The following is a 26544-nucleotide window of genomic DNA, read 5'->3' on the forward strand; positions in this document are numbered from 1 at the left end:
CACAGCATTTTACCTATCTGCCAAAGCACTCCTTACCCTTTATTGTAATTCCTCCTTTAACTTTCTGTTTATACCTCCAAACAGTAAGCTGTTTCATGCAGAATGTGTATGTCTGCTCCCATTGTAATCCCCACTACCTAAAACAATGCTAAACCCAGAGTAGATATTCAATAAATACATCTTAAATAAGTGCTATGAGTGATCCTATGCAGCATGAACTTATCTTGTATGTTAAGAATTCCATTTATAAAATAAAATTGTGGTTGTTTTTATAAACCTCATTGTTTCCTGTAAGTGGGGGTGGAAGGTGAAGAAGTGTAATTTTTTCAACTTTAAAATTAGTCAATTTTAAAATAAATGAGGCTGGTTTAAAAGAACAATCTTGATTTAAGAGGAAATTCTTACAATAATGGCTATTACAATGTTTTAAAAGGATAAAAAATTAAACAGGAAAATCATGATGCCCTTAACCATTTCAGTTCAATAATCAATAGTGTTCAAATGGAGTTATTATGAATATGAATATTTATCTATATAAGTGTGCCAGAAAGAATATATTCATATAAGTAATTTCCTTTTTATTTACTTTGAATTCATTTTTTAAATGCTGAAACTACAAGGCATTCTTTTAAGCCACGAAATGACCCAAGTCAGGCACATCTGTTCAAATGTTTTTTAAAAAGCTTTCCTTAACAATAATTAGATGGCAAACCAATTTCACTTTCTCTAAAAATTTTATCTGAAAGAGAACCTAGCACAATTTAGATATATGTGAATCAATGGACATTATATTACGAAATAAGTACAAAGTGATCTCATTGATTTATTAAAGATAATTTAACTGGTTAGAAAACAGCAACATATTTCTTAATCAAGCAAACTACAGACAAAATAGCAGCAAGTGTGTTAATCTTACCCAATGGTCATCTGGTCTGTATCATTTTCTATGTAACATTCCCCAAATGCTTAAAAATGGGAAAAAATAATGGCATCGCTGATTCAGTGGCTAATGAGATAAGGAAAACATTGACTATCAGGTGTGAATTTTATGTACTCTGTTAGATCTCCAAAAGTAGAGGATTTTTATCCTCTATTTCTATCTACCCTATTTCTGAGATATTTCTTTGTCCTCCCTTTTACTTGGGAATTCGGTCTAGGAGTGGCCTTTGTTTCTGCTTCAAATTAGACCTGTAGTATATGCCAAGTCAGGCTGTTTTCTGGGAGCATACAAAGGTATCTGGACCATGGAGAGGACAGCCAGTTGGTTATTGAGTACTATGTGCTACATGCTGTTAGGAAGATAATGAGTAAGTCTAGGAAATTTAGAAACTTACAGTCTCATAAGATAAAAGTCACACATGAAAGACTTAAATTCAAGAGGTATATAGTGATGCAATACAGAAATTAAGTCATGAGGCAGGATAGAATAATCCACAGGCAGTAAAAAAGAGTAATTCCTATAAGTTGAAGAGAAGGAATCTGCATGTTGGAGTTTATGTTTATTACTTTATATTTTGCTTTATAAGACTTAGTCTTTTTTATTTTTTTCAGCCAGTCAAGTTCCCTTTGAATTTTTATTTTATTTTATTTTGTCTATTGTATTAGCTTTATATCTTTGTATTCACGTGAAGGATGGGGCCAAATGGCTGATGTCTTTTATTATCAGTTTAAGGACCTTGATTTTTATTGAATAAGACAATGGTCAGCCACCAAAAGTTTTTGAACAGATGAGTGCCATGATCACAAAGTGTCAAGGAAAGTTAGTGTGGTATGTAGAGCAGATTGGGAGGGGTGAAAACAAAGCAGGAAGATGAGAGATGACTGTCAAGTACAAAATGATCAGGCAGCATGTTAGAATGGAAGGAATTATGCACTTTTATCTGTCTGTTCACTGCCATAACCCTTGTATTAGTCCGTTTCTGTTGCTTATAACAAAATGCTTGGAACTGGATAATTTATAAGAAAACAAAATTTTTTGCTTACAGTTTTGGAGGCTGGGAAATCCAATATCCAGGGAACACATCTAGTGAAGGTCTTCCTTAGTCGTGGCTTCTCTGACAACAGGGTACCACATTGTGGGATGGCAGAAGCAGAGAGAGACTCACCTCCTCCGGCATTCTCCTTTTAAAGCCAACAGAACCACTCCCATTATTCCAAGAATGGATCAATCCATTCATGAGTATATAGTCCTTACAATCCAATCACCTCTTCAAGCCCCAACTTTTCAATAACCATAACAGGATTTCTCACCATCTTAACAGCCACAGTGGGGAATCAAGCTTCTAATATATAAAACTTGGGGAATACAGTTTGATCCATATCAACCCTACTGTATAGAATAGGATCTGGCACTTAGTAAGAACTGAGTGAATGTTTGTTGATTTAATGAATGAATTAATGAAATAAAAAAAATATAGACTGTGGCAGAAGGAAAGGATGTAGTTAAGTTCTAGTCTAATATTTCAAGCTTGATTGAACTATTACAGAAGTAGAGAATTGTGCAGGGAGAGAAGGTTTTGAAAACGAATCAAGAACTTTGTTGTATTCATGTTGAAGTCAAAACAACTATGCTTCCAAATAAAACAATTAATAGGCATTGGGGGGGATATATGAGAGAGAGGTCGGTGGCTAGGATTTTTTTTTATTTGAGAGCCATTTGCACAGAAGTAATAAATATAGAGTAGTGGTCATGATCCTCAATAAAAGGAGTATGTAGATTAAAGAGAAAGAGCATGAGGCCCAAGGGAAGGGCAAACCAATCTAATGCAGAAAAGATAACATGTGCTGAGTGCTTCCTCTGTGCTGGACACTGTGTATCATCTTGATTAATACAATACCCCCATAAGCGTAGGTATTACCTAGGAAAACTGAAATTCAGAGCAGTTAAGAAATTCCTCTAAGGTCTCACGTCCATTAAATGTTGGGGCCATGATATCAATCTATATTTATCTACTCCTGATTTTCCATCTCTGCTGAAATTATCATCTCTTTGTGGATTTTGTCTACCTTTTCCACTGAATCCTTTAACACATTTATAATAGTTATGCCCTTGTCTACTGAGTCCAGTATTTGGTTAATGTATGGGTCTGTTTCTATTTTCTGTTTGTGGGGTTTTTTGTTTTTTGTTTTTTTTTTCTCTTGATAATAGGTCACATTTTTTCATTTTTTGACTTTTAAAAAATATTTTATGGTAGAAATTGAATTAAAAAAGAACAGTAGACACTAAAGTAAGTAATATTTATCCCAGACAAAGCCACACCCCTTTCTCTATCTGGCAGGTAGTCTGGAGTGTTTATTCAATTTTGAGTTAAAGCCAGAGATAGACCTAAGATATATTAGGACAAAGTTGCTGCTTAATATGAACAGTATAGATATTAGTAACACTGACTTACATGTTTTAGAAAAGTAAATTGAAAGTTGTGCACCATAAGTATTTCTCTGGAATGAGCATATCTGTATTCTTCTTTTGTCTAAACCATCACTTTCTATCACATGCATCGTGCTTTTGTGCTACAAGGATTTTGATTTATAATAGGGTGCAATGTCTTGGCATATTTATTAAAGATAGTGGCTAGCATAGTCTTTGCTTCTTGAGGAGGTTCTCTCAAGACATCAAAGGGCTTGCAGCTGGCTAAAAGTAAGACAATAAAGATGAATTTTTTTCTGAGTACTTAACTTCCGTTGAAGCCTGACACTAATAATTTAAGGGGGCCACAAAAGACAGCATAAGGATTCATAGTCAGGCTACTTCTTGGTTCCTCAACCATAGAAACCACTGGGGTCTTAATCCAGATTTCTTGATTTGAAATTTATATGTCCGTACTGATGAATCAGTAGTAGAAGAGGAGACAAGATTGTGCACGTTCATTTATAGATGCAACATCACTGTCACATCATTATTTTGTGGCACTGAAATATAGAGTGCAGTATATTTGGTAAGCTTCAAGAGACCAAGGACATTGTCTTGTTTACTTTTGGAACTTCATCATTTAGCAAGTCCTAGCTCATAATCATTGTTCAATAAATATTTGTTGAAGAACTGATTGAATGAACAAATGTTATAGAAATATTTTATGTGAACTGAAAATATCACTGGGTACATCCAGATTTTAGTAAGTCCCCTCTTGATTATATTAGTCTTTTATAATGGAAATATGTTGGTTTAATATAGCAGCTTACATTATTTTTGCTAGTGACTAATAGAACCACTTCCATGCCAACTTTAATAAAAAATCCAGTTACTTTTTGGTGGTGGCTTACAGAAATTATGCAGAGCTTAAATAAAACATTTTCTAATAAAAGGAAGCTAATAATTGGTAAACTATATTACCCACATAAAGAGACTGGCTTTAAATCATAAAGGTGAGATCAGAAGTTTCACTCGATAGAAAATTGTTGAAATTGGGGGGCAAAGAATCAGCAAAGAATAGAAGGGGATAGGCACTAGCTGGCAGAACAGAGAAGCACCCCTGAAATCCATACTCTGTTATTATCCTATGTTGTTATTGCAAAGCAGATACTAATTAAATTAGGTTGATTATGGTAAAGTAGTCTGTTCCTGTTATCTGTTCCGAAAGGACCAACCATCAGGGCTGGCCGGTTAGCTCAGTTGGTTAGATCGTGGTGTTGTAACACCAAGGTCAAGGGTTTGGATCCCGTACTGGCCAGCCACCGAAAGAAAAGGACCAGGTGCCATAATTTGACCTTGCTGATTCTCTATTTTGTGACTGAATGTGGTAAAAATTTATCTACTTAGCCCTTGTGAGCTCTCAATAGGAAGTGCCACCTAGTTTTCTTTCCCTCATTTTTCTTGCTGTTTAGCTTTATAATGTCATTCATGTTACTACTGGTCTTTAGAAAGAGCAGAATTCACATAGATCCATGCTTTAAATCCCTAAAGGCACATAGTCAATAGTTGAAATTTAATGGATTCAGAATAGGTTGCACAACCACAAAAATAACCAAATAAATAAATGCATAACTATGCAGGTAAAACTGAAGACTTAGGCCACAGTCCCAGACCTGCTAGTAACAGAACATCAAAGAAATCACCCTGCTTTGGGTTATGAGGACTTTAGGCTAGGAGAGACTATAATAAGCAGGGAAAGCTATGACATTCAAAATGAAGGAGATAGAATCATAGTAACAAAGCCTTGTCACAGGAGCTGAAAGATGCATATCTATGACACAGCCAGTGAGAGTACTCTCCAGCATTGGTGCCAGCCGTGTATCAGTCAAATAGGAGATTTTTTTACTCTGAATATCATTTAAATAGTATAGCTTATATTTAATGCAAGTCATAAATAGACTTTTTGTTTCTTTGCTTGCTTAGTTTGCTTCTTAATTTCAGGTTTGATTAGACAACTTTACATGCTATCCCAACCTTTTTTGTAGTTAGACCTTCTTAAGGCTTGTTTTCAGCTTTGGAACTTCACTAGTTCTCAGTACCCTTGAAACTTCCCTAATAATAATAATCGTAGGCATAATAACCACATATGTGACTTCTTTTTGTTCATAGGACTAAGGAAAGGCCTTACATTGCTTTTTCTCTGTCCCTGAGAAATTCTCTAAACACACATATTTTTTTTCCCTTCCCTGTAAAGTCAAAGGGCGGGGGGAGCACAGTTTGGCTGCATGCATTCTCATTTACTACACAATGACAGCCTCCCTTTGAATCTAAAACTAGTATCATTCCTAAAATTTACACTAATCTTTCAGTTTTGTCATTATAAACAAAAATGTTGGTCCCTTACACCTTTTTTGTAAGTGTTTAAAGGATTATTAAAAATCCTTTGTCTTATGATAATATTTTTGAAATGGCCTTAATTACATGTTTTAAGGATAAATATAATTATTTTCCTGAAATTTGAGATTTATTTTGGAATTTAAGTTTCCTGCATGTATTTTTTTAAGACAAAATAATGTAAGTTAAGTGAACATTTTTGCAGTCTAATTTTGTTTCCTGTTTCTTTTTTATTTTATCCTGTTTTCAGCTTTCTAAGAAGTATGGAGCCCATGTTTGTGGAGAAGGTGGAGAGTATGAAACATTCACTTTGGATTGCCCTCTGTTTAAGAAGAAAATAATTGTGTAAGATATCATTTCAGCATTTCCTTCACTTTCCTTAAATTTAAGTGATGGAAGCAACTTAACATTAAGCTTGAGGCAACTTTTGTTGGGAGAAATAGAACATGTCCTCTAAGTTCACACACACTCAATTTGTTTAATACCAGTGAAGTCGTCTGGATACCTAAATCAATACCTGACAAGACGAGGCCTTCATAGAAGGCTATAAACTTTTTAGACATTGCACTTTCGTTTACTTGCTGATTATGGCCTGCAGTAAAACTGGTACCTACACACTGACACTTTTATCCTTTCATGAAGTGTGAATTGCCTATATTATTTATCTTTCATTACAGCTACATTTGATAAACTGCCACATCTGTAGCCTGTGGGTTCCATTAACTCCATCCTCTTTTCCCTTTTTCTTGGCTTTAACAATTTAGAATGGTAATCCTAATACATTTCTCTTCAGCTATTTGGGGTTATTTTTACATAGAAACTTTGCTTTTAAATGAATTCAGTTTATGATGAATAGTGTGATTTCTTTGCCATAAATTGTTAAAATTAGTATAGTGAGAAACAGGAACTTTCTTCAGTTTATTACGTTATTATTCATGCTCTAATTTATGTCGCTCTTCTCATATGCTGAGAGAGCACTTTATCTGCTTTTCTTAAGCTTTATGCGTCTTGGAAAAGATTGTCAAAATTACGCTTGATTGAATGGACAGTTTCAATATTTTCAACACTAAGATTTGACTTCTTTGTACATGATAATAAGGGAATGAATGATCTAAGAAAATCAAAACAACTCAAGGTGCATTTTCTAAAAAAATACATTTATCTAGTGAAACATGGCAATCCATTTTCATTACCATATGCAAAATTCATATACTATTGCTTCTTTCATGTTCTTTTAACTTCTTTTCCATTAATAATCAACATAATAGTAAAATAAAATAAAATAAATCAATATAATAATAATTTATTTGGCAGATATTTTTCAAGTATCTATTATGTCCAAAGCATTCTACTTGGCACCATTGATGTTCAAAGATAGTTTCTGCCTTCAAAAGGGTGGGAGAAAGACACATTTGTGTATAATTATGCTACAGTAAGTAAAGGATAAGAGTTGTAAGTTCATAGATGGGAAATATTTCTTCTGGCCTTGATGATCACAAAATGATTCATGAATGAAGTATTCATGAGGTATTACTTCTAAGAAATAATACTGTTTCATTTGTCTAGAATATTTGCATGCTAGGGTGAAATTATGGTATAATAGAAAACTTGTGATATATTTACTTATTAACATAGGTCTGACCAAATTAGGAAAAAAACACAACAATAAGGAAAAAATGCCAAAGAATAATACTTTTCCCATTTGTCTGACAAATTGAGGTCCTAGAGCACCAAGAAGTCTTTTAGGACAACCCAGAATTATAAGATATGTACTACTTTACACTACATAATTAGGAGGTCTATGGAAAATGAATCTTTTTCAACCTACTTATTTTGTAGACAAGAAAACCTAAGCCTGATGGAGACAATAGCATGAGGGGAATTAGTCATGCTATGAAAGAGAAGGTGTCAGGGAAGGTGCATTAGAACCCTATAGTGCTAATATGAGCTGTTGTGTGCAACTGAATAATAATTAATTGAGACAAATTATGTAGGTGGAACTCTGCAAGCTGCTGCCCTGCTCTGCAGAAGTTCTTCCTGTAACATGACAGATGGGCAAATCAATAATACATGATAAGTGCTACCAAAAGGGTGTGTTCCCTGAGAACACAGAAGCAACACTGTCTTTCCATTCTTATTCATTTATCAGTTATAATCATTAATCTAATTCTTATGCTTAAGCGTATTATTTGGTTTTTTCTTCGTAGGCTGTGCCTCACATTAGCTTCTTAACTTTCTTACGTGGTTCCTTTTCTCTAGATTGCCTTCCCATTTTTCCCCTCTTTGCTAAATCCTTCCCTTTTTAAAGGCTTTAACTACCATTGCCTCTAGCACTCATTCTCATACCTGAACTCTCGTAATGCACAGTAGGCACTAATAAATGTCTGTTAAATATTATTGAATTAATTTGTCGTTTATTGTTTATTTTTATTTACATGTCCTGTTTAACTTACTTTGATGTATTCCTTTTTTAGGTTATAAATAGATATCATAGGTTGGGACATGTCCTGGTTTAGAGGAAAAAGGATATCACTTAGTATATAATATTTCCTTCTCTTTAAAATAGAAATGTCCTTATCATACCTGTCTAAAATGCACTAAATGTGTTAATGTGAATGAACATTCATCGTACATTCTAACACTGTATATAAATGAGTTATGTTATTTAGAGATAATCTTGTGTATGATACAACTAAAAAGTAAGTTTAGTCCCTCCTTATAACTATTTTTTAACAACTGACCATTAATAATTCTGTATCTGGTAATTTAGAATTCAATATTTTGAGACAAATTTAACTACTGTTTGTTATATTTGATATAGTAGGTGTCTGCCACTATCAGCATACAATTGATCATTTATTAGAATTCCCATTTCAAATGTCTGATTAAAATGCTATTTGTTTTTGCTAAAAAGAAGACTACCTCAAAGGGGAGAAAAAATAAACTTTCCTGTGCAAAATTATTTGATTGTAATTAGGGATTTTTTAAAACGTGAATTGAATCCTTTTGTATAATAAAGTAATTTAGAGAGATTGGGGTTGTTCTAGAAGTTTATCATGAGATATATTTTGCCCAAATTCCAACTAACATTTTAAAAATCATACAGGAAAGACTGGTATAACAGTCTTTGTCTGGAAGTAATTTTGAAAATTTCTACCTAGAACATTTTCCAATTCACTTTTCATGTCAATTAATATGTGAAGTCACTCAACTCTAGATACAAATTTTCAAAACAGAAAATTAGGGTTTTTTCCTGAGGATCCCTGATGAAAAGAATTGCAGCCTAGCTTTTAAGAGGACAATTGTATGTCCTCAAATAAAAAACCTACTTTCTTAATACTTATTACTTTTATACAGATCTTCCTCGATTTATGATGAGGTTACATCCCAGTCAACTCATTGTAAGCTGAGAATATCTTAAGCTGAAAATGCATTTAATATACCTAACTTACTGAACATCATAGCTTAGTCTAGCCTACCTTAAACATGCTTAGAACACTTTTCATTAGTCTGTAATTAAACAGAATTATCTAACACAAAGCCTATTTTATAATAAAGTTATTATAAAGAATTTTGAGTTAAAATTCAAAGTACTGTTTCTATTTATTGCATATTACTTTCACACCATTGTAAACTTGAACAGTAGGGTAAGCCATTTTAAGTTGGGGATCGTCTATGTATATATCAGAAGAGCTAAAATCATGAAGTTGTGTTAATGAAAGTGATCATTTTCTTCTCTCTGTTAATGAATGCTTTGAAATTTTTTTAATTAACATATAATAATTGTACATGTTCATGGAGTACAGAGTGATATTTCAACACATGTATATAATGTGTAATATCAAATCAGAGTGGTTAGCATATCCATCACCTCAATCATTTCATTCTTTTGGGAACATTTGAAATTCTCTTTTATAAACTATTTGAAAATATAGAATAACTTATTAACTATAGTCACCTAAAAGTACTTTAGAACACTAGAACGTATTCTTCCTATCTAGCTGTAATTTTGTATCCATGAACCAACTTCTTCCTATTCCCTTTCCCTTCCTTTCCCAGCCTCTATTAACCACAGTTCTACTCTCTATTTCTATGAGCTCAACTTTTTTAACTGCCACATATGAGTGAGAACATGTGGTATTTATCTTTCTGTGGCTGACTTATTTCACTTAACATACTGTCTTCCAGGCTCATTCATTTTTGCTGTGAGTGACAAGATTTCATTCTTTTTTATGGTTGAGTAGTATTCCATTGTGTATACATACCATGTTTTCTTTATCCTTTCATCTGTTGATGGACACTTAGGTTGATTCCATATCTTGGTTATTGTGAATAGTGCTGCAGTAAAAATGGGGGTACGGATATCTCTTCAGTATACTGATTTCCTTTTTAGGGGGTAAATACACAGTAGTGGGGTTGCTGTATCATATGGTAGTTCTATTTTTAGTTTTATTGAGGAAACTCCATACTGTTTTCCATAATGGCTGAGCTAATTTACATTCCTGCCAATGTTGTGTAACAGTTCCCTATTCCTCACATCCTTGCCAGCATTTCTTATATATATTTTTTTGATTAGAACCATTCTTACTGGGGTGAGATATCTCATTGTAGTTTTGATTTGCATTTCCTTGATAATTAGTGAGGTTGAGCATTTTTTCATGTACTTGCTGGCCATTTGTATGTCTTCTTTTGAGAAATGTCTATTCAGGTCATTTGCCCATTTTTTAATCGATTTTTTTTGGTTTTTTGCTGTTGAGTTGTTTGAGTTCTTTGTATATTCTGGATATTGATCCCTTGTTGTATCAATAGTTTGCAAATATTTTCTCCCATTCTGAAGGCTACCTCTTCACTCTGTTGATTGTTTCCTTTGCTGGGCAGATGCTTTTTAGTTTGATATATCCCATTTGTCTAGTTTTGCTTTTATTGCCTGTGCTTTTTAAGTCTTATCCCCAAAATATTTGCTCAGACCACTGTCTTGAATTGTTTTTTCTATGTTTTATTCTATTAGTTTTCTATTTTGGGGTCTTATATTTAAGACTCTAATTCATTTTTAATTGATTTTTGTAAGTGGCAAGAGGTAGGGATCTAGTTTTATTCTTCTGCATACAGATATTTTACTTTCTCAGCACCATTTATTGAAGGGGCTGTCCTTTCCCCAGTGTATGTTCTTGGCATTTTTGTCAAAAATTAGTTGGCTGTAAGTGTTTGAATTTATTACTGGGTTCTCTATTCTGTTCCATTGATCTCTGTGTCTATTTTTATACCAGTACCATGCTGTTTGATTACCATAGTTTTGTAGTATATTTTGAAGTCAGGTAGTGTGATTCCTCTAGCTTTGTCCTTTTTGCTCAGGATTGCTTTGGCTAGTCAGGGTCTTTTGTGGTTCCATGTGAATTTCAGGATTTTTTTTTTTTTTCTATTTCTGTGAAGAATGTCATTGGTATTTTGATAGGGATTGCATTGAATCTGTAGATTGCTTTGGGTAAGATGGTTATTTTGACAATATTAATTCTTCCTGTCCATGATCATGGGATGTCTTTCCATTTAACACATTTTTTTAAATGTCAGTATATGAGACAACCCTATATTTCCTTTGAATTGTCAGTATTACTATATTAGTGCTACAGATTTGAATAGAAGAATAAGAATGAAGGAAGAAACAAAAGACTAAGTCCTATGATTAAAACACTGTACAATCATTTCCCACTTTCTCTATCTCTTCATATTTTCTACCCACTCAAGGCATGACTCAGTACAGAGCACTGTAATATGGCATTTTGTAGTGGGGATGAAACACGTACTTTGACTTATCTGCCTTCTCACATTGATTCTGTGTGACCTGGAAATGTATTTAAATTTAAGAATTATTTTCCTTGTATTTAAATTTTTAGACTTATTAACCTTTATTTTTACTATGCTAGAGATGTTATATGGTGTTGTTGGTCTATATGTGTACATACATTGACATATTTATATATGTAGTATGAGTGTATGAAAAAGTATGTATTTGGGTGAAGGTAGGCAACTGAAAAATTAGTGTGGGTTTCTGATAGGTTCAACAGTTGGTATGAAAATGTGAGGGTACTGAACAAAGTTTAACCATACAGTTATTTATTCAACAAATGTCTAATGAATACCATGCAATGTACTTTGTGCTGAGCCAGGGGTGGGATGGGACAGGGACAGGCAGACAAAGATGAGCAAAACTGGTCCCTCTCTCAGAAGGAATACAGGCACACAGACACATAGGTATAATACAGTAGATAGGTTATGAAAGGACTATGAATGTAGTACTCAAGCACATAAAGGAGAAAACTAGCACTGACTAAAGGATGCCAGGAAGCCTTCATGGAAATAATGTTTGAGATGTCTGCAACTGTACGTGTGAGTCCCCAGGGAATATCTCTGTCCATTTTAGTGAATACAGAGATCATATGTTTGAGTAAGAAAGGTAAACAGTGCCTCAGCCTCAACTGAGCACAGTTGTCTTTTTAGAGGAGAGGGAGGAACAAAGATCATGGCTGAGTCTTAAGAGAGAATACCAGTTTTTTTCTCTTGAGGTAAGAGGTAGGGCCTCACCTCATCCCTCAGGAACCTGGCATCAGACCAGATTCAGCTCATACCAGATTCAACTGTCTTTTTGAAGTTGTAGGTAGAGATGAACCCAACGCAGCAAAGGAAGAGAACATGGACAAGCTCTTGGCTATGGAGAAGCCTCAGTTGTATGAAAGATATTGATTGAAATGATTACTTATATTAATAGGGGAAGAGGAGAACAGCCAACTGGAAAGCGTTTTTGCTGACACAATTGTTCTTAATTCTTTGGTTAACCTGAGGATATTACGACAGATCCTGCTTTTAGGATTCAGAGAAATCCATGAGGCAAACAGAGATCAGAGATCTTTGAAAGTTGAGTTTCAGGTGATAGTTTCAGGTGGCATTATTCTATTTGAAACTAAAAACTGTTCGTTTGGGCTCTAGTCTCTGCCAGTTGACTCTCGCTTTGTATAAGTGAATGTAAATTATGTTAGTCAGTTAGAGATTATGGATTTAATAGAATCCATAAAAATCACATTCTTCATTTAGTGCTCATAGCAGTATATATTCTCTCTGGATAACAATCTTGGTTCAGAACGCAGTAATTACATCAATTAAGTAAGCTGTCTGCTGTCATCCTTCTCTTCCTAGTGAAGATAACTGACGGGAGAAGGGAGAGCCTTTCTATGTTATACCTTTCTACTGAAATAGTATTGGTTCAGGTTAATTATAGTTTTGGTGCACTCTGTTGTCAAGGATATCAAAACCAGGCTGCCTAGATTAGGTGTAATTAAGCCTCAGGGTCAGTTTCCAAGCCTGGGGTCAGAAACAAGGAGATGAAATTTAATGTAAGAGTAACATCGTAAACAAGAATTGAAGTTTGAATCTGATTGTTGAACCAAGATAACACCAGAGCAGCCAACTCTGAAGGGAGTGGAGAAACAAGACTACAACTAACAAACCAAGTGGGGGTCAAACTAGAGGGGCAGGTGACAGCAAGCAAGAGGGCATCCTCTGTACTATCTTTCTCCTCTTCCTCCTCATCAGACCTGGAGGCATCTTTTAGTAGATGTAGCCTTTGGAAGCAAATTACGTATTTTTATCAGGATCCTGACTCTTTAGTGATTTTATTTCTATTATATTTTAAGTTACTTTCCTTTTAATGTGGTAGAAGTCCTTTTTAATGTGATTTTTCCTAAGCATTAACAGGATGCATATTTAGTACTAATGTTTCATCAATGGTAATTAGGTGTTTTTTAAAATCATCAAACATTTTTTTCAATATCTTTCAAATGGAAAGTAAACATATTTTGTCATGAAAATCTAATAATTTTTCTATTGCCATTAAGTAACTTTGCATCACAAAAGTTGATTCAAATAATTTTTTGTGTGTTACTGGCAGAGTCAAATAAAGTAAGAATTTATTTTGCTGTACTACAATGGTCAAAATTCTAATGATCTCTTAATATAAACAATAGAACTACTTCCCAATGCATTAGAGATATGAGGAATTTATATTTTTAAATTTTCAGTTGAAATTCAAAACATCATTGCTCTCTTAATAAACAATAAAAAATAATTAGTTATTAGAACTTCACACATAATCTTGGTTATTCATATGTGCTTTACAGGGTATCTTTGATAAAAGTTGAGTTAATTTACAAGTATCCATATGGTGCCAGCAAGCAGTTCATACCATTTTACCTGAATGTGGTAATTACTATGTCAGACAATCAATTTTAAAAGCAATGATATAGCAGTGTGAAGAGTTCATCTAGAGCTTAAAACCACCATCAGTATTGCTTTTGTGAAGGATAATTGAAATTTTTTGTGAAACACTGAATGAAATAACTCTGGAAAATGAAAAGAATAATGAAGATAAAGTACTAATGTTTAATATTTAGCCGATACCAAGCAAATTTGTGAAAATGAAATTGAACAGGAATTTAAATCTAAAAATTGTTCGTAGAGCTTTGAGTGAATCTGAAAGTTGAACTGTATGTCCTTATAAAGATGAAAAGCTTCATTACTTTTTCTTCAAACTTTAATATTCTTGATCCTTTTCCCAATTAAATGTTGGTTTATTAAAAATACATGTTAATCACTACATATGGAATACCATTGGAAATAAATGCAAAACAAGGATTTGGGATCTCTTCTAGTAAGTAGCAAGAGTTATTTGCCTCAGTTTATATAGTTGATAAATGCATTATAAAATGTTTGTATTTCAGGGACTCGTCGGAAGTAGTCGTACATTCAGCTGATGCATTTGCACCTGTGGCTTATCTACGCTTTTTAGAATTGCACTTGGAGGACAAGGCAAGTAAATCTAAGATTGACTGTGATTTCAATAGAAGATTGAGATATATACATTGGCTCTGTACATATAATTCTATAACAACAGATAACAGGATAAAGAAAATTGATTTTATAATTAGTGATTTTTTTTATCAGTTCCTCAGTCAATAATTAAGAATTTTACAAATGATTATAGTTTGGGAGCTCTATATGATACAAAAGATATTACATTTCTGAAGTGTTTGCAGGTCAGTTGAGAAGAGAATAATATACACATTAAGCAATGTGAAGACAGGACAGTATAAAACCAAATGTTGAATCATCTAGCAGGATAAGAATTATGTTATTGTGCATAAGCATTAGAGGAAAGGTTTGAAGATGAATTGGATCTTCACTCTACAATGTTTAAAAGGGGGAAAGGAGAAATAAAACCTTTTAAAAAATTATCCAGGGGAACAGAAACACAAGTGAAAGATGGAGAGTGAGACAAGTGCAGTAGTTCTACTTTAAATACATTTTAAATACATCGATTATCAAGGTACAGCAGAATCTTGATTTAAAAATGTCCTGTGGATAGGTAAAAATCTGGATTACATCCTTTGTTTGAAAAGTGTGATCCTTGAGATTTTGCTTTACATTAATCTCCATAGAAATGATAGCTGAAACTATCATTGAGAAAATAAGTGAGGAAATGAGAGTAGTGATGGAAAAAGGATTGGAAAAGGTCTTCTGTATCTTTAGTGTTCTTTCCCCAAGTCCTGAGGTACACCCACAGTTTTATATATACATATGAATGATAGGGATTCTGAAGGATCAAGAGGACTAATGATGGCAAAGGTGGGAAAAGAATGGTAACCCCAGAAATCTCAAGATGAGAGAGTTTATACAAGTAGAGAATAGTTACTGATGTAAGTTTTCCAGAAAAATGGCAATGGATAGGATTGACAATAGGTCATTGAATTGGACTGGAAGATTATTATTGGTGACCTATTACCAAAAAGCTTGTAACCCTCAATAGAATGAAATTACACTGTCCAAGTATCTTTCAGATTCACCAAAAAAGACCCCACTTCTAGGTCTCTGCTACTTTTGCTGCCACATACACACAGAAAATCAGAACTATTCAATTCTTGTTTAGACACTCCTGCCATTATATGTTCTGCTCTACCTGGACAGCTCACTACTCACTTTGTTGTTTTGCTGTTTTATTTGTCTGCACTTGCTCTCTCTGTTGCAGATAACAATGTTACTTCTTTAAGGTGAAATATTCATTGACGTTGAATAAATATGGTGCCTTTTCCTTTTTTCTTTTTAGGTGTCCCCAGTGCCTGACAACTACAGAACATCTAATAATATATTCGTACATAATTCTTGAAAAGCATTTTTGAACATTGTTCACTAAGCTACCATTTCTATGCCAAAAAAAAAAGATTTTTTTTTCAATTATCGTGACCAGCTTTTTCTCATTACATTTTTTTTTTTTTTTTTTTTTTGAAAAATATACCATTATAAGAAGTTACTGGAGCCATTTGATTAATGGGGAAAATGTCAATGGCTTGTTCGGTAATATTGCCAGCCTCCTCAAGATTCCCTTTTTCTCTCTAGTTAACACATCCTCCCTATGACTTCTAGGTGATACGTGCCTCTTTTTTTTCCCTTTTACTTTATCTCCAATCCTCATTTCTGTGACATTTCTTTTCTTTCCTTACAATAGTTTCTTTTCCTCCTTCTCTCTTTCTTGTTTTCTTGTTCTCATCTCTGCCAATTTTATCAAGATGCAGACACATTTGAAAGTGAAGATAAAGGGATCACTTTATTTAGCCAATCAAGCTTATTCTACTGTGTATCACCAAGGTGATTTGTCATTTCTATTTTGAGTATATTTATGGTTCAAGAGTTTCAACATTATTGGACAAACAGGAAAAATATTATTAAATCTTTATGATTATTTTAAAACCGATTAAATATGTAATTTTTCAGTATTACGTGTGGTGACCTTACACAACTTTTTTTTAAATAGATTTACTTTTTAGAGCAGTTTTATGTTCACAGTAAAACTGAGAGAAAACTGCAGAGTTCCCTTATACCGCCGGCCTCTCCAATTTGTGTGTTTTTGTTCTGGGCTCTCTACTTTGTTCCACCAATGTTTATCCTTTGCCATACCACATTGCCTTGATTACTGTAGCATTATAGTAAGTCTTGAAGTCAGATAGTGTCAGTCTTCCCACTTTGTTCTTCTTCTTCAATATTGTATTGACTATTCTGGGTCTTTTGCCTCTGTATATAAACATTACAATCAGTTTGTTGATATCCACAAACTACCTTGCTGGGATTTTGATTGTGATTGAATTGAATCAATACCTCAAGTTGGGAAGAACTGACATGTTGACAATATTGAGTCTTCCTATCCATGAATACTTCCTATCCGTGAAACATCTCTCCATTTATTTAGTTCTTTAATTTCATTCATCAGAGTTTTGTTCAAACATCTATTTTTTCTTCATATTTATTATAACTTAATATGTTAAATGTTGCTTCAGTTAAGACTGTTTGGGGTTTTTCTTGGTTTTGGTTTTTTGCTTGTTTGTTCTTTGTTTTTGCAAATAACAACATTTTAAGTAGTATTCTTGATGTGAATCCAGAGGCAAATAGAGCTGCCTTTACTGAAATCCTATTTCATCTCAATAGCTCTAGTTAGCTGTGTGCCCATCACTGAATCAGAAACAGGGTCCAAGATAAAGCTCTGGCCAAGTCATCAACTTTACTCCTGAGCCACCTCATACAGTAGAGAAGGGGTTCTTAGAGGGAAAACGAAGTATGATCACTAAAAGAAAGATGAATAAATGCTGGAGAGCAAAAATGGCTGATTCTCTTCTACATGTTTTATCTAAATCACATTGTTATTTCAAACTCATATTAACGAATTAATTAACATTCTACCCCAAATAACAGTGAGACCTTGAATGTGTTATCTTGAATACCACTCTGAAAATGAATCTGCTCCCCAGATTACTTCCATTTCCATTTGCTGTGTAATACATTTGTAGTCTAGCTTGACATTATTTAGTTTGATGAACTGCTATCGGTCTTTTCTCAGTCTTCATAATTTTTAATCCTTTTCCTTGATAATATTGGCCACGATCATTTGAAAATTTCCTTTATAATGGCTATATGTTGCTGTAATGTTGTGACTTTTCTTCTACTTCTGTCAGGATTTTTTCTGTCTTCTTCAGTGGGTCCTCTTCTTCTTACCTTCAGCATGAACATATGCATCAACTTCTTTTTATGGATCCATTCTTCTCTTTTGCGGTATTTTATCTTCCTAGAATTTTTGTCTTTTTCCACAAGTTTAATTTTCACCTCTTTATGCAGATGATTCCCAAGTCACTCTCTTTCTAGTCTTTGTGCTAATATCTACTCTTTCTCCTTAACACTAGATTCTTATTTTTGACTGGTTGCTGGGCATGGCTGCAAATACAAGATTACTTCAAAATGTTTGTGGAAAATAGAATTAAAATATATGTATCTATTCATAAACTTTTTGAAGTACCCTTATATGTATCAGTCTCATTTTGTACAAAACTTGAACTCTTTTTCACTTCCAAATGTACTTTATTCCTGTTTTTGGTATTTAACACAACTGTTTTCCACCAGAATATGGGCACAGAATATTGGCATCATCTCTTAAACTATTTCTCATTCACCATCAACATTCAATTGCTTATCTAATTCTTTCTATTACAGTCCTAATATATCTGTAACACCATTCCATCACCATTCTTATCTCTCTAGTTAAAGTTGTATCTTACCCAGACTCTTGGACAAGATACAGCTAATTTAAGTGGATTCCTTGCTTTCAAACACTCCATATTCAATTTTACTGCCATATTGATTTTCCTTTCTAGTATTTGTTTCCCAGCACAAAATTCCACGATAGTGCTGCAGTGTTTTCTAAATACATAAACTGGTTATCCATGAAGGCCTTAACATCCTTTTTTAGTCTTGCTCCCAGGACTCCCCTACATGTATTCTTTACTCTAGGAATACCAAACCATTGGATACTACCTTATTATGCCTTCTGCTTCCTTTTGCCTTCCCTTTCATTAACTGTTTACATCCTAGCCGTGATGCAAGATTAAACTCATATGCTTTGCCACATTTAGCCATGTAAGATGAACTACCCATAATACTTTGTTTCTTCCTTTCCTGTGACAATTAACTTTATTCAGCATTATATTATAGTTTGCAATGTTGCAAATTTCTTAAGGATTGTTCCCTTTTCATCTTCATACTCTCTGTACCAGCTGTTAGTTTCTCAGTGAGATTTTTATTTAACTGATTTTTATTTTTATACTTAATTTTTTCTTTATACTAAATCTTAGAGACATGTTTCGGTTTCATGTTACATAGCATTTAATGAGAGTTACTTTATCTTTCTTTTATCTTGTTAGAGAAACTTGCTCTAAGCAAACTAGAATGTAAAATACAACATTTAAAGAGATTGTTAGTGTAAATTTTAAGTAATCATTTAGATTTTCACTTTATATATGATGACCTTTAAACTTTTGTATTAAATAATGAATCTACTTAAATTTTACCTTTAAGATAAAAATCTTAAATTATTTCTATGAGTAGAAAAATGATATCAACTAAACATGGGATCCCAAACAAAATAACTGAATAATTGGAAAGCTCTGAGTTAAAAATTGGGAAATATATTAAGATTTCTTTGGGGCCCTGACTTTATTGCTTATGGCAAACTTGATGCTAAAATGTACCATACATCACTGCAGTGACAGGCTTGAGAAAATGAGAAATACAAAGGTTTACATAAATCAACCAAAAGATCATATTAAAATGTATAACCTTTAAGAGAAAAATCAAGACTTTTACTTGTTATTCAGAAGCTCTTTTCCTTATATAGTTGTCTTAGATTTTCAAACAGCTTTATGAGAACTAGTATTTCAAATTTATTGTTGGCAAAGCTATTGTATTTGTGAAGAGACAAGAGTCACAGAAATTTAGCCTCAATTTTACTAATGTTCCCTACTATCAGTTAGTACTTAATTTTGCTTTTGTTGAGATGATTTCCTGAGTACTAATGTACACTATAATCACTTAGCACTTAACTTTGTTTTTTGTTGAAATAATCTCATGGAACAATTATATATTTTGTATAATAATAAAAGTTCACATTCCTAGAAGTTGTAACTTTTAAAGACTTCAGCAGTCTTGTAGCCCATTCTTCTCTCTCTCATTTTATTATGCTTTATTTCAGATACATTATCAAATATCTTGAAAAACTTTATAACATTTAGCCATCTCTGTGCTTTTGTTTTTCTCTTCAATCCAACATATAATGATGAGTTTAAAGAAACTATTTGGTCTACATGGAATTAACTGCTAATATGGGCAAATTACAGAATAATTTTAGTGAACATTAATTTGAAGTTATTACCAGTAATCATTTTCCCCATCATAATGATTACAGTAACAGATATAACTAGTTTTGCTAATCTGAACTGAAGTTGTGGCCATAATATATTGGGTTTTTTGTTGTTGTTGTTGTTTTGTTTTTTTGTTTTGTTTTTTTTTTTTGACTGGTAAGGGGATTGCAACCCTTGGCACAGTGTGGTCTGCACCATGCTCAGCCAGTGAGTGCACCAGCCATCCCTAAATAGGATCCAAACCCGCGGCCTCGGCGTCACTAGCACTGCACTCTCCCAAGTGAGCCATGGGGCCGGCCCCATAAGATATTGTTGATTCAAGGTGAAGAGTGATGTGTAGGTTATGGTCCTGTTTTTCTAGAAATAGTGGTGAAGACAGGCAGGGTATATGTTTATTTATATATGAATGAAGATAGTAAGAGGTGGGTATGTAATCACCAGACTGATAAAATTGGATTATTTGGGGGATGGGTGCAGGAAGAAGGCAAAAACGGAGAAACTTAATTCCTTATATTAGTCTGTAATTTTTGGCTTCTTACAATAAGCAATTATTTTTAAATTTTAAAAATAATTGATTAAGAAAATTAACTGAGAGGGGTGAGTATAGTGAGCTTCAATGCTGAATAAATATTTAAATGTTATTCTAAACATTTTAAAAATCTTGGTAGACAGAGATATACTAAGCCCCTAAAAACCTTCCATAGAACTCATGTGAAAACAGTACCCAAATGTGGACTTGAAATCTAGTTGATCTTATGGTAAAGTCTTATAAGCAGGACTCCTGAGGGAAATGATATTTATAAAAGATGACTAAAAGTGTTGAGATGGCAGGCCTCTTGAATATGTTGTGAATGGAAGTTTGCTCTCACTACGTGTAGCAACATGAATAAACTCAAAGATTCCTTCCATGGAGGTGTGCTGCCATTGTCTCTACCACATCAAAAAGTATTTTCTTATAGATAGGAAGCAACCCTGTTCCACTATGGTCTTGACTCCAACCACACTTGGTCTCAGTCCTACCACCAGTCCCATTTACCATGGGACTTGGGAGGAGCCACACCAGCCCATTGCATTTGTAGCAGTCCCACAAACTTGTCCCCAGTATTGCTTTGCTGTGCTTTGGGGAAGTCCTGTGGCCCCAGGAACAGGTCCTCTAACCACAGATTTGACTGCAGACCTAGCAGCAGCTATATGACATAGTTCTAGCTGTGCTCAACCATGATCCCAGAGGCAGTTCCATCAGTCTTGGAAGCTGGCAGGTGAAGGTCTTTACCAGCCAAAACCAGTCTGTAGAAACTGAAAGAGGTGTTTGCTAATTCAAACACACAGACAACAATACAAAGCTACGTGAATCACAAACAATCAGTCAAACATAACAGCACCAAAAGAAACTAATATGACTCCCATAAATAGCCCCAAAGAAATAGAGATTCATGAAATGCTTGACAAAGAATTCAAAATATTCACCTTAAAGATGCCCAATGAGCTATAAGAACAAAAATAGGCAACTCAGTAAATCAGGAAAACAATACATGAACAAAATTGTAAGTTTAATAAACAAATAGAAACCTTAAAAAATAACCAAACAGAAATCCTGCAGCTGAAGACTACATGGGCTTTCAAAAAGTTTATGGAAAATGCATATAATGAAAAAACTATGCATGGTTTTCAAAATTTTTTGTACCCAAATAAAATTGTACTAGTTGTAACATGTCTGTACAGAACCTAATTTGGGGCACTAAGAAGGATAAGACATCAGTTTGAAAAGAACTATCAGAGCAACATAAATTCTAAAATTGAAGAAAAAACATCAGATTTATGATGAAGCTGGGGTAGAAAAATGATTACATCATTGATGTTTTACAAAAGTTTATGGGGACAGAGCTCAAAGGAAATTAACTTGCAAATAGATATAACTCATTTTAAGAAGGGATGGGATGATGCTGGCAATAAAGCGCACAGTGGTAGACCATCCACATCAATTTACAAGGAAAAAATTAACCTTGTTTTTGCCAAAATTGAAAAGGACTGAGCATTAACAAAAGAAACAATAGCCAACACCATAGACATATCAGTTGGTTCAGCTTAAACAATTCTGACTGAAAAATTACTGTTGAGCAAACTCTCTGCTTGATGGGTGCCAAGCCTCTTGCACCCAGGTCAGCCGTAGATAAGAGCAGAGCTTTTGATGGAAATTTTATACAAGTGTGATCAAGATATTGAAGAATTTCTTTGAATAATTGTAACAAGACATGAAACATGCTTTACCACTACAATCCTAAAGACAGAGCACAATCAAAGCAGTGTCTACCAACAGGTGGAAGTGATCCAGTACAAGCAAAAGTGGGCTGGTCAACAGCAAAATTCATGGCGACAGTTTTGGAGATGCTCAAGGCATTTTGCTTGTTGATTTTCTGGAGGGCTTTATTAGTCCATTTTTGTGTTGCTATAGCAGAATATACCTGAGACTGGGTAATTTATAAAGGAAAGAGGTTTATTTAGCTCATGATTCAGGGACAGTTAAATCTGAACCTCAAGCTGCTTCTTGGCAGAAAATGGCAGGCAGCTAACCGGTACAGGCAGATCACATGGTGAGAGGAAGCAAGAGAGAGAGAGGGAGGTGCCAAGGTCCTATAAACAACCAGCTCTCACAGGAATTAATAAAGTCAAGAACCCACTCACTACCCTCACCCCCCATTGAGAGCATTAATCCATTCATGAGGGATCCGCCCCCATGACTCAAACAGCTTCCAACACTGCCACATTGGGGATCAGATTTCCACATGAGTTTTGCGAGGACAACACTTCCAAACTCTGTCATTCTTCCCTGGCCCCCCAAAACTCATGTTACTCTCACATATAAAATACAATTATTCCATCCCAACAGTCCCAAAAGTCTTAGCTTGTTCCAGCACCAACTTAAAAGTCAAAAGTCTCATCTGAGACCAAAGACAAAACTCCCTCCAGCTGTGGACCTGTAAAAATCAAAGAGAAATTTATCTACTTCCAAGCTACAATGGTGAAACAGGCGTTGGGTACACATTCCCACTCCAAAAGGGAGGAATAGGCCTGAAGAGAGGAGAAACAGGCCCCAAACAAACCCAAAACCCAGCAGGGCAGACATTAAATCTTGAAGCTCCAAAATAATCTTTGACTCCAAGTCCTGCATCCTTGGCACAATGGGGCATCTGGGCTCCCAAAGCTTCAGGCATCCCCACACTCATGGCTCTGCTAGGAGTGTCCTGCTGGGCTGCATTGGTACCTGTGGAGGCTGGCATTACACATTGCCAGTGGCCCTACAGTTCTGGGGTACTGGTGGCAGCCCCACTGGCTTGGCTTTACTCGACATTTCCCTGGTGGGGGCTCTCTGTGGGGGCTCTGACCCCACTTTTCTGCTCTGCATGGCTCTAGTAGATAGCCTCTGCAGTGGCTTCACCCCTGTGGTATGTCTCTGCCTGGGCCACCAGGCTTTTCCATACATCATCTGAAATCTGGGTGGAGGCTGCTATGCCTCCACTGCTCTCAAGTTCTGCCAGCCTTCAAATTTAACATGACGTTGACGCCACCAAAGTTTTCGAGGTCTCCAGAGCTGCTGCACTAACCATACTGGGGCCACATGAGGAAGGGCAACCCCAGCCAGAACAGTTGAGATGCAGGAAGCAGGTTCCCAAGGGCAGCAGTGCCCCCGGTCTGTCCTCTGAAACATCACAGTCCTGCTAGGCCTCCAGGTCTGTGAGGAGAGGGGCACCCTTCCAGACTTCTGAAATGTCTTCAGGGCCTTTCTCCCATTGTCTTGGCTATTTCACATATGGCTGCCTCGTTGCCAAGCTGATGTCTTTAGCAACTAGCCTACCTGCTGTCCCCTTGCATTTTTCTCCTATTTTATGCTTCTCTGCCACATGGCCAGGCTGCACATATTCCAAATCTTTATGCTCTGATTTCTTTTTAAATTCTGGCTTTATGTAATGCCTTTGCTGCCATAACTGAGCATAGGCTGTTACAAGTAGCCATGCAGCTTCCTGAATGCTTTGCCGCTTGGAAATTTCTTCCACCAAACATTCTGATTTACAACTCTAAAGTCGCACATTCCACAAAGTCCTGGGGCATGGACACAATACAGCCAATTTCCTTGCTATGGTGTAGGAAGGATGATCTTTTGCCCAATTCCTGATAAGTTCCTCATTTCTATCTGAGACCTCATCATCCACATGGCCATTACTGTCCACATTTCTATCAGCACTCTGGCCATAACTATTTAATCAATCTCTAAAATGTTCCAAAATTTCCCTCATTGTTTTATCTTCTTCTGAGTCCTCCAGACTCCTCCATCCTTTGCCCATTACCCAGTACCAAAGCTGATTCCACATTTTCACGTATCTGTATAGCAACACCCCACTCCTCGGTACCGATTTTCTGTATTAGTCCATTTTTGTGTAGCTATAATAGAATACCTGAGACTGGGTAATTTGTAAAGGAAAGAGGTTTATCTGGCTCACTATTCTGGGACAGCTAAATCTGGCACAGGCCTCAGGCTGCTTCACTCATGGCAGAAGTGACAGGCAGCCAGAATGTACAAACAGATCACATGGTGAGAGGAAGCAAGTGGGGGAGGTGCCAAGGTCCTATAAACAACCAGCTCTCACAGGAATTAATAAAACTGAGAATTTACTCACTACCCTCACCCCCTAGGAAGAGCATTAATCCATTCATGAGGGATCTGCCCCCATGACTCAAAACAGCTTCCAACAGTGCCACATTGAGAATCAGAATTACACCTGAGTTTTGGGGAGTCAACACTTCCAAACTATCAAGGGCCAAAGGATGATAATATCTGTTTATTATAAGAGTTATTTTCACAAAGTTAGCCAAAACTTTAGCAAAAAAAAAAAAAAATGCCTGGGATAGCTTTATCATAGAGTCCTTCACCACAACAATGCTCCTGCTCATTTCTCTCATCAAACAAGGGCAATTTTGCAAGAGTTTCAGTGGGAAATTATTAGGTATCCATCCTACAGTCCTGATTTGGCTCCTTCTGACTCATTTTTTCTTACTCTCATATAATCTTTAAAGAGCACCCATATTTCTTCAATTAATACTGTAAAAAAATACTGCATTGACATGTTAAATTCCCAGGACCCTCAGTTCTTGGATAGACTAAGCAGCTGGCATCATCACTTACTAAAGTATCTTGAACTTGATGGAGCTTAAGTTGAGAAGTAAAGTTGAAATTATTTTTTATGTTTTAATTCCATTTTTAAAAAATCTTTTGAAGCTGGAATTGTATAGTGTTAATAGGGTGGGAAATCCTATTTTGGTAATCAAAAGCTGGAGCCTTGGGAAAGCGATTAGATTGTAGGACCATGCCACAGTGAATGGATTAAAAAATGGTGGCCAGGAGTGTGGTTCTGAGGGCTTTAAAAGAAGAGAGAAGAGAGTCTCTCTTTCTCTCTGCTCTCTCTGCTTCCACCATCTTGCAATGTGAGACCCCTGGATCACTGTCGCCAGCACCAGATGGACTTTGGACTTCCCACCCTCAGAAACTGTAAGCAATAAATTTTGTTTTTCTTTATAAATCACCCAGTCCCAGATATTTTGTTATAAGCAACAGAAACAGACTAATACATCTCTCGTATAATGATTGACTTGAAAAATTCAGTAGGGAGCTTCAAAAAAAGACTCAATCATACTGAGAAAGAACCAGTGAAATCTTTGAAATTAGCCAGCTTGAGGAACAAAAAGAAAAAATAATAAAAAAAATTGGAGACAGCATACATGTCTTATGAGACACCATCAAGCAAACTAATCTATGCAATATATGGAGTACCAGAAGGAAAAGAGGGAGAGAAAGAACAGAAAGCCTATTCAAAGAAATAATGACTGAAACCTTTCCAAGTATAGGGAGGGAAAGGGACATCTTGATTCATGAAGACCACAATCCCAAAGATTGAACCCAAAAAGGTTTACATTGAGATACATTATAATTAAATTGTCAAAAGTCAAGGACAAAGAGAATTTTGAAGGCAGCAAGAGAAAAGCAAATTCTTACATACAACAGAATCTCTGTAAGAGTGTCAGTGGATTTCTCAACAGAAACCTAGCAGTCCAGAAAACAGTGAGATGATAACATTGAAAGCTCTGAAAGAAAAAACTGCCAAATGAGAATAGTATACTTCTAAACTGTAATTTAAGAATGAAGGAGACATAAAGACTTGCTCACACAAAAACTGAGGGACATCATCAGTACCTGAACTGCCTTACAAGAAGGAGTTCTTAAAGTTGGATGAAAAGAAGGTAATCAACAACACAAAAGCATATGAAATTATAAATTTAACTGTCAAAGGTAAACATAAAGTCAAATTCAGAATATTGTAATGGGGTAGTTTCCCTCTATCTGCAGTTTTGTTTTCTGTGTTTTCAGTTACCCATGATCGACCACAGTCCAAAATTATTAAATGTATAACTCCAGAAATAAACAATTCATAAGTTTTAAATAATTCACTGTTCTGAGTGGCATGATGA

The 26544-nt window shown here is 35.1% G+C and overlaps 1 protein-coding gene across 2 annotated transcripts in view; it reads left to right on the forward strand.

Annotated features, from left to right (window-relative positions):
* The window catches only part of DPH6 (diphthamine biosynthesis 6), a 183002-nt gene extending 165957 nt beyond the window's left edge, over positions 1-17045 (forward strand). For both annotated transcript variants that reach the window (XM_063089815.1, XM_063089816.1), the window contains exons 7-9: positions 5994-6088; positions 14512-14599; positions 15894-17045. In XM_063089815.1, the coding sequence (XP_062945885.1) occupies positions 5994-6088; positions 14512-14599; positions 15894-15953 (243 nt within the window). In that variant the 3' untranslated portion in view covers positions 15954-17045. The remainder of the gene's footprint in view (positions 1-5993; positions 6089-14511; positions 14600-15893) is intronic.
* Positions 17046-26544: the final 9499 nt, after the last annotated feature.

This window comes from Cynocephalus volans, chromosome 3 (assembly GCF_027409185.1).
Source record: "Cynocephalus volans isolate mCynVol1 chromosome 3, mCynVol1.pri, whole genome shotgun sequence".
Lineage (NCBI taxonomy): Eukaryota > Metazoa > Chordata > Mammalia > Dermoptera > Cynocephalidae > Cynocephalus > Cynocephalus volans.